Genomic DNA, 17,667 nt, shown 5'->3' with positions numbered 1-17,667 from the left:
ACAAACAAAATCTCTGATGAAGAAGCAATTTTTTTTTAAAAAAAATAATAAAACGATACTCTATCTGATTGCAACTGCTCGAACACTCATAGAAAAAAATGGAAAACAAAGGAAATACCACAAATAGACGTATGGTTATTAAAATCCTTAGACAAAATAGAATTAGATAGACTTACTGGTATGATTGAAAATAAACTGTTTAGATCATTTTATGCAGATTTGGAAACCCTACTAAAGTTTTGCAGAAAAAGATGGATATGACCCCCAGGCATATGACCTAAAACCGAGTAAAGTTCAAATCAGTGTAAAGTTTTTGGATAAGTTGAAGTAGGAAAACATACATATCTATCTGTATATGTGTGAGTGCATATGTAAATACACATATATTCGGAAAGGGAACTGTGTATGCTGTTATTAACACTTGATGATCCAAGTAGATCAAGAGGAAGTTACAAATGAAAGACAAATTATTTTGATAAACTTATTTGCTGTCACTTACAAAACATGAAATAACAGAATGAAAAGTAATAATTACCTTCTTGAAATATGTTTTTTTATTCTCTGTATATGTACATAGTACTGTATATGTATTTAATAAACTTTAATTAAAAAATCTAATATGTAGTGAAAAAATGAGGTACAAATGACTTTGGTGTTAATATGCAGATGGTACTGAATAATTAAGAAAGCATAATTAATTAAGTCCACCTGTCCAAGAACCTTATGTAAAAGAATATGCATGAAACTAAAAATTAATATGTATTCAAATTTGTATCTGTGCCAAAATAAAAACATTTGTACTTAAACTGCTTGTTCTCACAGCTCCTGTTCCTCTGCCTGTCAATCAGCTAACATACTCGCCAGTTAGACCTCCTTTAGGACCCTCTCCAGTTGGAAGTACAGCTTTTGCACAACCTTCAGCTTCCCCAGCAGCTCCACCAGCAAGTGTTCCATCCCCAAACTCAGCAAATCTCCAAGAAGGTAAGACACTGGTTGGTTAAGGAAAGTCACATAGTACAAGTTAGAAATACACTAAATACAATAACTGGGATAATAAAACTGTTTAAATTCTGATAATGTTATTGACAGAGGTGATAACAGTATTGGGCTAGCTAAGTAAATTAACACTTGTGGTTCAAATGAGGCACTCTGTTCACAATCCAAATGAATAGAATTAAACTTGAATTTTCTAATTCAGCTATTGCTACTTTGCAGGAAAAATTCCCTTCTTCAGGTCAGGAGGAGAATGGTCTGGGAAATCAAACTTCCCCCTCTTGGATTCTGGACATTACCATTAGTATTCATTGGGATATTTACCATACATAGTCTTGTATAAGCGGGGTGGGGGGGCGGGGTGACAAAAAAAATCTACCCCAGAAGGCTGGATCAACATACAGAAAAATGTGCTGAAATAGGGACCCAACAGAAAGGTTTTGTATTTCAAAACTGGAGGCAGAGGACAGAAACCCCTCTTGATGTGGCAGGGCGTGAAAGAGTGCTCCCATCTCACCCTCACTTTCCTAAACTGGAGAAAAAAAGACAGCCCATCCTCCTTCCCATTTCACCTTTATCAGTTTAAGCGGCATTCGGCAGTAATGTGGGGCACCCAGAGAATGCAGTGTGCCTGCCATTTTGGATGCTTGTGGTGGAGCAGAGCAGTGGTAGCCATTTTAATAGGGACTTCCTGTATAAATCTCATGAGGCTAGGCGATCTCTCTGCAGAGAGGCTTGTATAGTAAGCCCCAGTTAAAAATAACTGCTGCCACCTTGCTCCACCTCAAGCACACAAAATGGTGGCCTGCCCATGGGCTGCTTCTTTTTGCGCCCTCCAAAGGGCAGCATAGCTGTGGTGGCGCAGCTTTATGATGTTCCTTCGGTGCTGCATCATGTGGAAGCAGCACCAGAGGGTCATCATAACAAGTGCCATGTGGAGCAGCATACGCCAAAATGATGCCCTGGGGGCAGGGTTAGGGTGTCCAGCGTGCGGACGCTGCGCCCTAACTCCGCCCACAGGCCAGCACAAACTGCTGGTCTGTATTAGGCCATAGTCTTATCTATCTGGAATGTGGTCTTCCTCTTTTCCTCATGCCTGCTACCTTAACAATCATTATTGTTGTTTCTAGTGAGTCATGTCTTCTCATGATGCAGCCAAAGTACAACAGTCTCAGTTTAGTCATCTTGGCCTCTAGGGAGAGTTCAGTCTTGTTTTGTCTTTCTACAGTGTCCATAGAACTCTTCTTCAGTACTACTACTCAAATGAGTTAATTTTGTTCCTGTCAACTTTCCCCACCCTCCAGTTCTCACATCCATGCATGGTGATGGGAAATACAATGGCATTGACCATTCTAAGTTTAGTATTCAGTGACTTTGGTATTCATCTTTGTATTTCAAAATCTTGCCTAATTCTTACTTAATTGCTTTCCCTAGTCCAGTGATGGCGAACCTATGACACGCATACCAGAGGTGGAACTCAAAGCCCTCTCTGTGGGCACATGTGTTGCCCAGCACAGAGTTTGCCAGAGTTTGTTACTAGAAAGCCAGAGGGACATGGCACTTTGCGATAAATAAGTGGGTTTTGAGTTGCAGTTTGGGCACTCGGCCTCTAAAAGGTGCCTATTCCTTCCCTTTAGTTTTTCCTAAGCATTTTCTCTCTCTGTATTTTTAAAAGGAGAGGATGATATTTGTTTGTTACGTGCCCCTAAGTTTTATCCTCTACTTATCCATGGGTCATAACACAATCCATAATTTTTGCCCCAAAAACTGCCCTTGATTTATATATGAGATCAAATTATACATGACTATATATGGTACTTCGGACACACACACCTCACACATTTCCCCTTTTTTTGTCTTAGATAGTGGATTGCCTTAGCAGTTCATACTGACAGTACTTCTGAGCACAGGATTCTTGAAGGGTAATAGTCAGAAGTAACTCAAGTTCTTCATGCATTCACACTTTTGTTCCAGTGATACTAATAGCTTGATCAGTGTTTTCTGTTTACAAACTGTAAGGAGAGTACCAGTGAATTTTATTCCTAGATGCTAGTTTACAGTCATTTTCCTGGTGCAGACATAGAGAAACAAGCAGATCGAGTTGTTTAAAAGTGAAATGCTGGGATAAACATAGGAAAGAATTCACTATAAAAAGAATGATAACTTGGATGTTGTAATTAAAATTGCTGTATGCAACAACATCTGTGAACCTGTAATCATAAAGTCATATGAGGGATTATGCCATTTTGAATGAACTAAGATTTCCTTCTGTGTAAACATGCACTGGGTGGCATGATTTCATTTCTAAACTGCAAAGGTATATTGTTCTTGTGATTCTGTGGTTCACTTATCCTTCCAATGCAGTATAAATGCTCATCTAGTTCAAATAATGCAATTGAAATATGTTAAGCCAGTCTGATAAAGACATCTGAGGATTTTTGCTTTCAGAATAAGTGAAACCTTGCAGGTATAATGGACATTTTTAATCCAGACATGGGTCTAACAAAGGTAACTGTCTTGTCAACATCAACTTGAAAGCGCAAGTGCCATGAACCTTATCACTGCATTTCTAAGCTTATTAAGAGGAAATAGTTACTTCTGCCCTTTTGTGGAACAGCAGATAATTTTACCAAGCCATGTTTTCCATTATCTAACCTGTTTCTTTACCAAAAAAATACATTTGGAGGGGCATTCTGGTGATTTGTCCCATCACATATCTTACTGTTTATTTAAGGATACTGCAGAAGCTAGCTCAAAAGAAGTATGGGTATTGTTTTATTTGAGATGGGAAAACTGTCTTGCAGGGTTACAGAAGGATTCTTCTATACTGAGAAAATCTCCTCCAAATAGGTGGCAATGTTTTGTATTCTGGGCACGAGATCAATATGCAAAATGTTAAACTGCTAATATTGCATAGAATGTAATGTTAATCTGCCATAAAAGATAAACTACTGATTGACTGGATTGAAGCATCTGTTTCTAACAGTTGACTTTGTTAGCAGGTGATGCTGTGTGCACTGCCAGTGATGGATCATTAGTCCAGAACAATTATGATACAATAGAGGGTGGTGGTTTCCTGGGTAAGACATTATTTCCTCAATTTTTCACTATTTTACACTCACTTATTGCTGTCTTCTGTAAAACGCACTTGCCATAGCTTAAACATAAAATAAATAGGGAGCTGTTTCAGACATGCACTGCACATGTGCCTGTTTAACCCAGTGACATTTAGGTTTAAAAAATGTGCAAAACACTGACTTTCGGGAGTTCATTTTCCAGCTGAAAATGAACATAACATGTAGTTGATACATTGTCCAAAAACTAGACACTTTACAGGCTATGCACTGACTCTTAAATATTGATGGATCATTAGCAGTATTACTGAAAGTACCAGTCAAGCATTGGACTTATTTTATTAGGAGATAAGCAGCACTGTTGTATCTTGACTATATTTTTCCACAAGATGATACTATAGTCAAAATCTCCAGTGCTACTTAAAACATTGTAAGCAGTCGCATTTCAGGAAAAGTTTGAGTTGTTGACAGCAGCATAGTGATTTCAGTTCTAAGAGTGCAGCCAATTACAGAGGGCCCTTGATATCTGCAGGCTTGCAGTCCACAGATTTTAACCATCCATGGATGGCAAGCCCCATTGCTGTCAATGAGGACATGTCCACATTAATGGATACACACATCACTGCCACCATTGAAATCAGTGGAACTCGGTACGGGGCAGGGGTACAGAACAGATCCCCTATGGATACAAAGGGCAGACTTGTAGGTAATTTAAGGCGGGATACAGACCACCCAAAAGGGCGGTCTGCTGCCGCCCTAGTTTTCTATGCAAGGGAGCTGCAGTGGACAAACCATGTGGCTCCCTTGCGCAGCAAAAAGAAGCTGCAAAAAGTGACTTCTTTCTGCGTCATCATTATGACGCCGCAAGGCACCAATGGCGCACTTGCGGTGTCATGAAGGCGCTGCGACATGTGGACATTAGGCGTCCATAATGTCAAAATGGCGGTGCCCATGTGTATAGGTCATCGCCATTTTTACACCCCTGTCACATGCGGGGGCGTTTGAAAGCGCCGCCCCTCGCAAGTGATGGGGGCACCTCATAGCGCCCCTTTAAATCAGGCCTAAGTTTCCTAAGGCTTTAGACTTTGTAAGGAAACAAATATTGAAATATCAAAAATATCAAAGCCAAACCTGTTAGGGTCTAGTTTTAAATCATCAGAGTAGCAGAAATGTACCCTTGTGTAATTATGCTTCCCTAAGAACTGAGACTGACTCCAAAAACAACAAACACATGTAGCTTGTACTTCAAACAAAAGTTTATTAATGGCTTTAATCTATATATACATAAAGGCTATATCCTAATCTAGCTAGTGAATAGTTCAGGTAAAATGAAATCTTTATCTCACCATCTTCCAAAGAAGGTTGAGAGAGAAGGAAGATGAAAGACATGCTGTTCAGGAAAAAATCTTTGAAAGCGAGAGAGTGTCTTGTTAGTCCCAAAGGGGGAGTGACCTAAATCACATGGTTAGTTTGAACGAGAGAGAGAGAGAAGAGTTTACATGCAAAAAATCCATTTCTATCTAAGGAGGGGGAAAGAGAATGCAAAAATCTTCCAATAGGACTGTATAGACAATTTGTTCATTAAAGGTCTAAAAAAAGAAAAACCTCCCAAAGTGAACAGATAAAAAGCATCTGACTTAAATTTCAGTATGTGTGGACTATATTGATAATGGGAGGGGGCGGGAGGACTGTGAAGGACCCAGGATCTCTCCCTGTTCCATTTCTGGAAGATCATTTCCAGTTTTCTAAAAATGCTAATTGGTGAACTTGGAAGAGAAATGGAGAATAATATTTAGTTGATTAATCTCTGTTTTTAGAGGTAAGATTCCCCCCACACTCCGAATATTGTGGGGAGATAGTAGCAGTATTGCAGGATTGCACAAAATGTTCCTGCAGACCACACAGTTTCACTTCTGTGTTAATAATATGCCATACGTATTGCAAAAAGTGCCATGCATACAGTTAATAATATGCATAAAGTGCCATGCATATTGAAGGTATTATGTCAATAATGAGAATAAATAAATTTCTCTGAAGTGCACTTGAATGTTAGTTTTACTTCTTTCCATTTAATGAATATATTCTTCTTTTAGCAACTGCACATAGCCCTTCAGCTCCTCAGAATCTTAAAATGAATAGACATGTTGGAAGTGCTTATCCCAGCTTACCACCAGGCTACCAAACTACATCATCCCCTGGAGGACCAAGAATGCCTTATGCAGGTGGACCACAACAGTTCCCTCAGGTAAACTGATTATCTTGCTTAAATAAACCCTTTGTTTATGCATTAAAATATTTATATCCCACCTTAAATCATGAGATCTCAGGGTGTTGTACAAGAAAACCCCAATATTAATAGATTAAAACAATTTACTGCAATAAAAATAATTTATATAGATTGGAAACATTTAAACACACTAACAAGTTAAAATAGCTAAAAATAGTTAAAACAGTTTAGTAAATCAGTTTGCTAAAGCCAAACCCAGAGTAAAGCCTACTTACCAAACACTTTAACAAATAACCACTTTTTTTACTTCACACCCAAATAAAACCAGTGTTGGTACCAAATTAGGCCTTTGAGGGGAGAGCATTTCACAACTGGCTTGCACATTGCTGAGAAGGCCTTCTCCAGTGTCCGTACACAATGTATTGACCTCACTGATGGGATGCAGAAGAGCTTCTGCCCACAGCAAACCTCAGTTAGCCATAGTAATATGTTGATTTTATTATATAGTCCAGTCTATTGTGGCTTGGTTGATTTTGTAGAAATCAGACTTTCCTGGCCATAAGAATCCAGTAACTGCAACATTTATATCCCACTGAAAAGCCTTTCATACTCCTTTCATTGCTAACAGATATTTTTGAGATGGTGAACATTCATGCTTGTTTACAGAAAGCAGTGACCTGTGAGCTGTTGATACTGCTTGTATGAAGTGCTTCAGCACCAGTAGTGGCTTGACCACTGTATGAAATGTAAGCATCTTTGTCAGTGAACTTAATACTAGACAAAGAAGATAGAAGGATAAGTGTGGGCAAACATGGTTCTCATATTATAAGGGCGTAAGTCTTGAATAAATGAATCTAAAGAGGAAATTAGGAGGAGAAAAATTGCTGTGCTGTTCTTCTGATGGGCATCATAATACAAGGAATGAGTGGAAGGAGTCAAAGGAAGTAGCAGAAGAGTTTAGGGGGATATGAATAGTAAGAAGAATAAAGGTGTACAACAAGAGATTCAGCGTGGTGAGCAGTTTCTATAAACCATAGAAGTTGGTTGTGGTGGTGGGGGAGTGTGACAGGAAATTAGGAAATAGGGAAGATTATGGCAGAATGATCTCGAGACATTCTAGATAGTTGAAAAAGGAGAAATATAATAAAGTGAGGGTTCTAATACGCTACCAAAATAATGAACAGACTGGGGAGGGATTTTGTGTGTATGTATGTATGTGTTAGGCACATAATGAAACCAAAAATGCTTGGATGCATGAGGCGTAGGATGTAAAATAAGGCAGACAAAACTTCAGTGAGGATGACTGCAGATTTGTTTGCTGCTACAAGCATGTGAGTGTGGTAGAGACCGTTGTTTTTGGCTATGGAAGGCAGAGTTCAAATTGCTGCTTAGCTGTGAAGTTTGCTGAGTTATGAAACATGCTGAGTGACCTTGGACAAGTGTCTGAGTGGTTCTGTGATTCAGATTTTGTAAGCATGTATTTTAATTTTCCTGAGCACTTGGTGCTTCATGGAGAGATATTTGTGTGTTATTTCGATACAGTCTCATACTTGAAACTATAAAAAGAGATAGAACCCCTGGGGTTACAGTAACATTTGTACCTCTGGCTAGTTGAGCAAGCAAGCACCCCAACATACTCTACACTTTATTAAGGGAAGAGTTATAAGGAAAGATGAAATAGTCCATTTATGGTTTACTTAAACATCTGCCATATCTGTAGTTCTCTACATCACAACAAAAGAGAATTGTACTTGTGACCTCTGCACATTTTTTCCAACAGTCTTTGCATTATATTGTACTTTATTTGTTTATTGGCTTTAGTGTAGGCTAGTGGTAAGAAATAATTTTTCAGCCCAAGTACCATATTCCTCCATGGCTAACCGTTTTGTGATTGCGTGTCATGAGATTTGTAGCCAAAGCTAAAACTGAGTGGGACCAAACTACATCCCCAGTTAACTCTTATCCATACCGTGCATCCATATGCTTAACCCATACATGATCATCATTGTTTTTGTTACTCTCATCTTTATTTATATCCCACATTTTTCCTCTGATCTCCTTTGGTTTAATAGTGGACAGTCATTGCAGCCATCCTGATTTCATCTGCTAAATCTGTTTATATATTTAAGAATTCTTGTAGGTCACCTGTAGGCTGAACACATTCTACAAAATTCATATGCATCGATTCAGCTCCATTTAATAACTAATACAATTCCAAACTATAAGGCTAGATTTAAATGCAGAGATTAAAATAAATCATGCAGTGGAGCACTTCCATTAAGCAGACTCATAAGAATGCCACTCCTAGGAATGTCAGTCAGAATAAGACTGTATTTAGGGGCTCTTCTGAAAGACTGAAAAGACAGGGCCTAACATGTATATAGTACATCAAAATAATATAGTATATTTTTTAAGTTTTTGTTTTTTCTAAGATAGATATGGCAATGCTCCAATTGTAAACATATTTACTTGTAAACAGGACCATTGGACATAGAATTCATTGTTTTAAAAAGTGTATTTTGCCTTTTCACCAAGTAGTTTTTGAGTTAGCATTCAAATGCACAGAATTGTTCTGTATATGGTTTGAAAACCATGCTAGTGGTGCCTTGAGGGGAGACTTCCCAAGAACATACAGTGCCTGAACGCCATCATTAAAGAAAGCTTTGGTGTACATTACTGTTTCTGTACGCCCAATTTAGCCAGCATCCAGTGTGATGTAATAGTTAATAGAATAAGATGAGGACTGACTGATGATAAATGTAATCAGTTACAGGTATATTTAATAATGAAATAGGTAACAAACTAATTAATCTAGAGCTTCAGCTTCTGTCACTGCCACACATATTGTCTCTATGAGATTATTCCTTACCAGTGAGAAGGACAACACATTTCATTCTTCCATCACTATTTTAGTATGAAATGGACTCAGTTTGAAATGTGCAGTGCTTTTGGAAGTGATCACTTAGATAGGCAGAAAAGGGCCCACTCCCAGTTTTCTTTTTGATTAGAAAACTTCATTCATGCTGGGAGGAAGAAGTAACCAAGAAATGTTAGCCTGAAAATGAATAGAATATCAAAGTGTCAGTGTTCATAATATTGCCTTTGAGTTGAGTGGTATCAATTTGATTAGAATTTCTTTTTTGGAAATCTGAGCTATGTTTTGCCTAGATTATTATTTTGCTGACGTAAGAAAGTAATGGCAGTTGTTGTTGTGTGCCTTCAAGTTGTTTCTGACTTTTGGTGATCCTAAGGCAAACCTATCACAGGTTTTCTCATCAAGATTTGTTCCAAAGCCTTTGGCTTCCTCTGAGGCTGAGAGGATATGATTAATTTTTGACATTCTTAAAATTTCTCAAAAGAAAGTGTTGGTAGTGGAAGTAAATAGCTTCCACCATTTAAAAAGTTACTTCCATTTTTTTAGGTAGAGTATACCATTTATGTGCTACTTGGTTCTTGGTACAAACAGCATGCCAGCTTTGTTCCAATTCAGTCTACACTGTGACCTTTGCATTCTAGTGTAAATGATTTGTAAATGTACATAATATTTACAGAGCTAGCAGATATGACACTAACTTGTTTCTATGAGTCTAAATTTGCAATGTTGTTTCCATTAGCCTGGCTTGGGAACAAACACTTTGACTACATCAATGGGTGGACTAAGTCTTCAACAAGAAGGATTACGACCTATTAACCTCCTTCAAGAGAGAAATATTCTTCCATCAACCCCCTTGCAGGCACCTGTTCCGAATTTACATGAAGATATCCAGAAGCTGAACTGTAATCCAGAGTAAGTTTATTTTAAAGTCTTATAAAATACTGTGGTGTTATCAGTTTCTGATATCTTTAATAAATACAAGTAAAAGAAAAAATGTAACTTAATAGCATTAGACTGAACAAATAATCTTGGTACATTTAGCAAAACTAGTGTTATGGCCAGCATTACTTTTGCAACATATTCCATGGCTTTTATAGCAGTTGTAGATGGGAGTTTTTCTTAGAGTCCATAAAAGTCAAATTCTGTCATTGGTTTAGTTCTTCCACCCAAAACAGTGGCCTAGTCCTGCTTAATTCCTGTAAATTCTAAGGGAAATGTCATATTCAAAAATATATAACAGAAGAAACATTTAACAATTGGACTGTTGGGGCCAAGTAATCTAAAACAGGTACTAGGAAGGCTTGCATGGTCTTGGTTCTGCACTAACAGGTAGACAGCTGTCCCATTGACTCACCCCCAGGCACATCATGGAACAAAAGTTCACAGTCCACCTCTGATTCAGTAGCATACTTACATTTTGTTAATTACTGACAGTTCCAAATAGATCACAAGTGTAGAGTCCTCTGCATTGCAGCTGTAATGTCTACAGAGGTTTAACATATGGATATTGACTCTTCTGCACAAATATCTATAAAGGTGCTTTTCAAGCATTGATTTTTATAGTATGCCTGATAGAATGTAAGCTGCAGCATAACATGTACTTCAATAGCTCCACAGTCAAAATAAACTGAGCAAGGAGATAGGACAGAAGCACCGTGGTGCTGCTGAGGTGAGATACAAATAAGCACACCTGAACTACGAACAGACACTAGTGCTGGGTACATCTAATACAAACCCTCCACTGGAGTCCTCATTACCACCACCTACTCTATTCCACCTAAATCTCTGGAGCAGATTTTCTGGACACATAAGGCACAGTAGGAGAGAGAATAGATGAAGAATACCTCCTCCATTGTGCCAGTGAAAATGCTCTGCTAGTTCAAAAGCTTTATGTGGAAGGAAGGAATCATCTTGTTGATGGGAGGCTCATGCTGAGTCTAATCCTATGCAGATTTTTTTTACAGAACATGCATGCGTGCTATTACTGTTTTTCAAGTAGACTGCTTTGGAAATACAAGAATAGTACAACTCGGCAAAGCTTCCCACTTCGGACATTAATGTTTAGTATCTGGGTTACTTGAGATACTATAGTTTCTTATTGCTAGACTGAAATACTACATAATAGGTGACGTGTCTTTCTTCTGCCCAAACTGGAGGGATAAGAATACGGAAAATACCAGTGCAGCTCAGGAATGAGTAATGCATATAATTGATAGTGACTTTAACCTTTTGTCCCTCATGTAGGTTGTTCCGATGTACGTTGACTAACATTCCTCAAACTCAGGCCTTACTGAACAAAGCCAAACTTCCTTTGGGGCTCCTGCTTCATCCTTTCAAAGACTTATCGGTATGATACATTACTGAATACTATGGCTGCTGGGGTGTTGGGTTTCAAAATAAGGCTGTGAGTGAGCTGTTCACACAAAATCCCTTTTTGACCCTCTCACAGGATCATCTTTCTTTATTTTCATGACTGAATCAAACCAAAGTTTGCTGCAGTGTCCAGACTGCTTTCAAAAGTCCCTAAAAGGCAGGCCTGGAAGTCCTGGATTGATCTTGTTTTGGGGGGATCATTTAGTTCTCGGTGTGCTTCGTTGTGCGTCTTGGCACACTGTAGCTTGACTTTTAAAAAGAAAGTAAGGAATCAAGCTCAGTGGAGAGGGGGAGTCACTCAACTCACTTTTCTCCAAAACATGGTTGATATAATGCACTGTTTTAGTTATGTATTTTTGCCTATCCCTAAAAAAACCTGCATTTTCTGCAAAATGGCATTTTAAAAGTCCATATGCAACACTTTCTTTAATAGTGAACTCCCTCCCTTCATCCACCATCTTGAGGGAGAGAGAGGCAGGCTAGCTCCACCAGGCCTGCTTGGAAGAAGCAGAGTCCTCCCTCCGGTCCATCTGCCTTGGTCCAGGCCTCAGAGGGAGAGAAGAATGCTGGAACTGATCCCCTCCCCCCCTCACCATTCCCTTCTCCTTTTGTGTCGTGTCTTTTAGATTGTAAGCCTGCAGGCAGGGAACTGTCTGGTTAAAAAATAATAAATGTAAGCTGCCCTGTGAGCCATTAGGGCTGAAGGGCGGGATATACATACATACATACATACATACATTTTATCTCTATGGCGATACATTTATGCATTTTTCAAGGTATACTGAAGCTGTCAAAAATGTATGGTGTTAGGTTTATTGTAAGGCATAATCTTCAAATCAAAGCAAGCATCCTTGCAAAATCTGTTCTTCCCTGATTTTAATCTACTCTTATGGTTGCTGTTTGCAAATAAGTAGAAGGTTTCCAGGCTGGGGAATAACTCCTGGATCCTTGTGGGAAATAATTGTGACATCAGTTGTTGCAAATAGATAGTAACTGTAGCCTTTCTTCCTATATCCAATTCTTTTTTAAAAACATGACTGTGTACTACACATTATCTAGGCTATCTTTGCCTATTGAATAAATGTGTCCTTCAGAGTGGACTAATCCAAACTAATCAGCAGTTCTTTTAAAAAGTTATTTAGAGATATATTATGAAAATTCAATATTCCTTTCCTGCTTCCAAGTGTAAGAGTTGGTTGCAGTCACTTTCACTTAAAGTGACCTTTTTATTTGTGAAACTTGTCTGAACTGATTCATATACTTTGTTTGGTACCCAGACTTACTAAACAGATTCCTGTTCCCTTAGCATGATTGCTCTTAAATTACCTTCCTTTATATTGTGCTTAGTGACAAAAGGAAGAGTCAGAATTGCTGTTGTAAACACATGTAGAAGCTGACATTCAACTACAGGAATCCCTTATGTTTGGATTATTACACTCTGTCTGTTCATAGACAGGTATCTAAGTTAACCTGAAATAGATAATGTATTACCGACATATGACTTACTAAGGCATTCCTTTTTTTCCCCTAGCAATTGCCTGTGGTAACTTCCAGTACAATTGTGAGATGTCGTAGCTGTAGAACATATATCAATCCTTTTGTCAGCTTTCTTGACCAAAGGAGATGGAAATGCAACTTATGTTACAGAGTAAATGATGGTGAGTTACTTTGTAAAATGAACACAAAGACACTAAAGACATGGCTTTCAAAAGGTTTAATATACATATCCATCTCTCTGTCTTCATGCTACTTCATTCTTATGTGACATCAATTACTTGTGGTTCTTAGGTTTTAATACTAGTGTAAATGTTATGAGTGTAATATTATGCGGATTGATGTTACATGGAAATTCAAGGGTTTTCTTAGTGCATTCTAGCTCCAAGTGGTTATATTTAGAATACTTTCATTCTGAGAATGCTTGTACCTTGTAGTATTTTCCTCTTGCAGTTCCAGAAGAATTTATGTATAATCCTGTGACAAGAGTTTATGGAGAACCTCATAAAAGACCTGAAGTTCAAAATGCAACAATTGAGTTTATGGCTCCTTCTGAATACATGGTGAGATTTCTCTGCAACTTGTAATGGAAATCATCTAGTAGGAGAGGGCTGGAGAACCTGGAGCTCTGTCTATGATGGGAGGAGTAGTTCATCAACCTCTGGAAATCTGTTTTCCCCTTCCCCTTACAATTAGAAACACATCCCATTCCTTTTCTTTTCTGTGTGTTTGCTCCTAGTCATCGGCATGTGAGTTGTTACTCTCTTTGTTATGTGCAATATCTAGTTTATATGGATACTCAAGAAAAAATAATTTTTCATTTCATACTAAGCAACTGGTACCTATAATTCTGGATCACATTTCAGAGAATCCTGTTTATTGCCTGCAAAATTTGTGTTTGATTTGTTCCAATATTGCTACTTTTGCAGAGCAGTCGCCTGTGCTATTAAATGGTTTTTGACGCTTCTCAGATTGAGAATAAACATTTTTGCCAGTATAAACATTTGCTGTACAAAAGCCAAAAAACAAAAACCAGTCTGCTGTGCATTGGGAACAAACCAAGTGCACCTTGAGTCACATTCCTGGAGTTCAGCCATCATATTTTCTATGTTTTTTAACATCTGAATCGCAGCTGGCCTATTTTTATGTTACTTTGTTCTAGATTGCATTGTTTGGTGTAATCTTGCTATCTGTAACACCTACCAGTAATTAATTAGTCAGTTTTTAAATTTCCATTTTGGGTACTGGATCTAGTTTATGGATGATAGCCACATCTAGCTTAGACTTTTTTTTTCTTTATTGGTTTCTTCTGCTTTCTTGACCATATCCTCTGCTGAAGAGTTCTGGAGAACTCAGAAACTTTCATCCTTTTGTGGCACATGCACTTGTTTTCCCTGTCAGCATGCCAGTGCCATACGCAGCTTTAACCTTACACAGAAGGTTAAGCCGCCGAGTGATGAATGGTGTTCACGTGTGTGGCATGCACACCGTGCCGAATGCAAAAGCGCTTCCCCATTGCAGCCAATGGGGTTTTAGCTTACACATTTTCCCCATATGTGGAGGGATCCAGAACGGATCCCTGCATATGCAGAGGGCAAACTATATCTTAACTTGCCTGCTACTTTGGAGATGTGGCATTTAACAATTGAATTCAATAGCTGTGTTAAAATGAAGACTTCTCTTCCTTGCATACGTATTATCAGGGGAAGAAAGAGAATATATAATGCACAGTCATTCTCAGTTTCTCCCACTGCTTTCAGCAGAAAAAATAAAAGGAAAACAAAACAACAACTACCCATTTCCAATTTGGATTAGTAGTTCTAACTTAAAATTGATTAGGATCAGGTTTAGACACAATATTAAATGAAGGTAACTTTCTTTTTTTCAGCTACGTCCACCTCAGCCTCCTGTGTACCTTTTTGTATTTGATGTGTCTCATAATGCAATAGAAACAGGATACTTGAACACTGTATGCAAGACCTTGTTGGACAATCTAGATTTGTAAGTGCTGTGAAATGTTCTTCTTTTCAGTTTGCAAAAGATATTAAATTGTTATGTTACTGCTAGGCTGAGCTCAGGAAAGTAATTTCCAGGTCTTTTTCAGTGTCTTCAGCTTATCACATTAAAATTAATGCAGTTTCAAGGTGTCATCTCTGGGATTTGCATCCTTTACAGCAAGGGTGGAAAATCATGCAGCTCTTGAGATAATTGTTGGACTATATGTTCCAGCAGCCCTAGCCAGCATAGCTAATGGGTGGGGGATGCTAGAAGTTGTATGCTAGTGACATCTGGAAAACTGCATGATTTCCACTCCTGCTTTGCACAGTTCAAATGAAGTTGTAGCTACCAGATTTGTATGATGCCTCCAAATGGCTGGCACTGTACATCTTGAGCTGCTCATACTGAATAAAGAAAAAAAAATCTCAATCCAGGTTTTTTTCCTTTAAAAACTAAAAGAATATTGGATCTTTTGGTTGTCATACTGAATTTCAAAGTGTAAAATTTGAAAGTGTGAATGTAATGGAAGGAACACCTATATTCAAGATTCCAGATACACTTGTGATGTACTGCGTGTAACTCCTACCTAATCCAGATTTTCCCCCTTGTCACTTTTTTGCTTCCAAGTAGCATGGTTATCTATTGTATTGCTAGAACACCAACATGAAATTCTAGTCAGTGACTCAATTTGAGTGTCAGTTTGATAGCTGTCTGCTGAAAAAACAAGTATTTTTATCTCAAGGGCAATATATTGCAAAAAAAATTATTCCATAGAAAATATATCTATTTGACATGAATTTGCTCTTAGAGTCTTATTAAACACAGTGCTATGTTTTCTCTCTTGTTTTTCAGACTCCCTGGAAACACTAGAACAAAAATTGGCTTCATAACATTTGACAGCACAATCCATTTCTATAGCCTTCAGGAAGGTCTCTCTCAGCCTCAGATGTTAATAGTTTCAGATATTGATGGTAAGTAGAAATAATCTGTAGCACTAGATTTATGCTTTATGATTCCTAGGACATACAGACTTAGATGGGAATATTAATCCATCAGTAGCAAAATTTTACTGCTTCAAAGGACAAATACAATGAGAGAGTTGTACAAGATGATTCTTTGTCACAAGGCAGGAGAGCAGATGGGGAAAGTGTTAACACTTCCTTTGGTCAAAGGCAAGGTCACCAATTTTTTTCTGAGGAGAAAGCAGCTCCTCTCACACTCAGTTTTTGTCTCTGCCATTGGGAAGGGTGTGGCCTTTTTAGTGTTACTGAGCTGTGCTTAAAAATAAAGCCAGATTTTTTAAAATCTATCTTACTTTCTCCCTCTATCTGCATACTCTTAGTTAGCTGGAAAAAGGAGATTTTCTGGTTAGGACCTGGTAAATAGTAGCTAGCTGCTGGAAAGTTTCATTGAGGCCTCTTGTTCACTTAACCCTCAATCATTCTGACCTCCCATCCAACAGAAAGGATGGAAAAAGAGTAGAGCAGAGTACTTCACATTCCCCACATCTTTTTGGCCATAGTCAAGTTTAGGAGAGGTTCTTCCAGAAACCTCAAAGCCTCTAGCACTTCACTTCATGTCTCCCTGGACCTGCTTGATATCACTACAGGTATAAGCTTAAGCACAAGTTTTTGTTTTCTTGTTAAGGCTGTTCATGCCTTAAGCCTGCTTCATCTTTCTTGTTTGCTACTTCTCCCTCAAGAAAGGCTGAGGAGAATTTCAGAGCAAATCTAGCTATGGTTCGCTTTGAAGGTTCCCTCCTGTTTGTGGGGAAAAGGATATTCTTGTGCAAACCAAAGACAAGAAGAAGGATATGGCTCCTAGCCAGAAGGAAGAGACAAAGCAATCAACAAAATCTTCTGGTCATTGTTTTTGGCCCTTTTGTAATTTTGGCAAAGGAAGGGACTTTCGACCCTTCATACCGGCACAGAACAGACCACACTTTCCTTTCTGCAACAAGGAGAGTCAGCCACACAAACCCTGTGTTGGAAACCAGCCTTGTATGAGCTCTGAAGCCCAACCCTCACAACATCAGTCAATAGGGAAAAGATTGTCTGTGTTCCTGCTAACCTGACAACATTCCTCATCAGACCAATGGCTATTAAGGACTATAAAACAGGGATATACCATAGAATTTGTTCCTCCACTCTGGGCATACTTTATCCAGTCTCCAGACTCAAAATCACCACACAAAAATCATCTTATTCAGCAGGCCTTCACTCATCTACTGTCTCTTGGTGACTATAGAGCAGGTCCCTCCAGAAAAAATATTCACAGGAATATATTCCATATTTTTTTCTGGTTAAAAAAAAAGAAAGCGAGAATAGTCCCATTCCAGATCTCAAATTAATCAGCAAATTAATCAGCTACAGAAAATTTAGGATGGAAGTCTCTAAACCAAGCAAGAACAACTATTTCCAGGGGATTGTAGACTTTCAATAGACCTGGCAGAAGCCTATTTACATGTTCTTGTGCATACTTGCGCCTGAAGACTCCTACGTTTTTGTTTCCTCAGTACCCATTACCAGTTGAAGGCTCTGCGTTTTGGTGCAAAGGTTTTCACAAAGTAATGATTGCTCCTGAGGTTTATCTGAGACTACTGCTATTTTAACTTATTTGGACAATCTATTGGT

The 17,667-nt window shown here is 38.4% G+C and overlaps 1 protein-coding gene across 5 annotated transcripts in view; it reads left to right on the top strand.

Annotated features, from left to right (window-relative positions):
* Positions 1–17,667, top strand: part of SEC24A (SEC24 homolog A, COPII component) — a 51,147-nt gene that overhangs the window by 14,336 nt on the left and 19,144 nt on the right. For 3 of the 5 annotated variants that reach the window (XM_089529962.1, XM_089529995.1, XM_089529987.1), the window contains 9 exons: positions 823–981; positions 3,993–4,073; positions 6,161–6,312; positions 9,909–10,081; positions 11,414–11,516; positions 13,074–13,200; positions 13,490–13,599; positions 14,925–15,037; positions 15,887–16,005. In XM_089529962.1, coding sequence (XP_089386088.1) covers positions 823–981; positions 3,993–4,073; positions 6,161–6,312; positions 9,909–10,081; positions 11,414–11,516; positions 13,074–13,200; positions 13,490–13,599; positions 14,925–15,037; positions 15,887–16,005 — 1,137 coding nt within the window. The remainder of the gene's footprint in view (positions 1–822; positions 982–3,992; positions 4,074–6,160; positions 6,313–9,908; positions 10,082–11,413; positions 11,517–13,073; positions 13,201–13,489; positions 13,600–14,924; positions 15,038–15,886; positions 16,006–17,667) is intronic. The other 2 variants (XM_089529971.1, XM_089529978.1) reach the window with 2 other exon arrangements.

The sequence above is a fragment of the Sceloporus occidentalis genome, unplaced genomic scaffold, assembly GCF_023333645.1.
Source record: "Sceloporus occidentalis isolate IW3139 unplaced genomic scaffold, rSceOcc1.0.p SCAF_1, whole genome shotgun sequence".
Classification (NCBI taxonomy): domain Eukaryota; kingdom Metazoa; phylum Chordata; class Lepidosauria; order Squamata; family Phrynosomatidae; genus Sceloporus; species Sceloporus occidentalis.
Note: the sequence above shows the minus strand (reverse complement) of the source record. Positions and strands in the feature narration are given on the sequence as shown.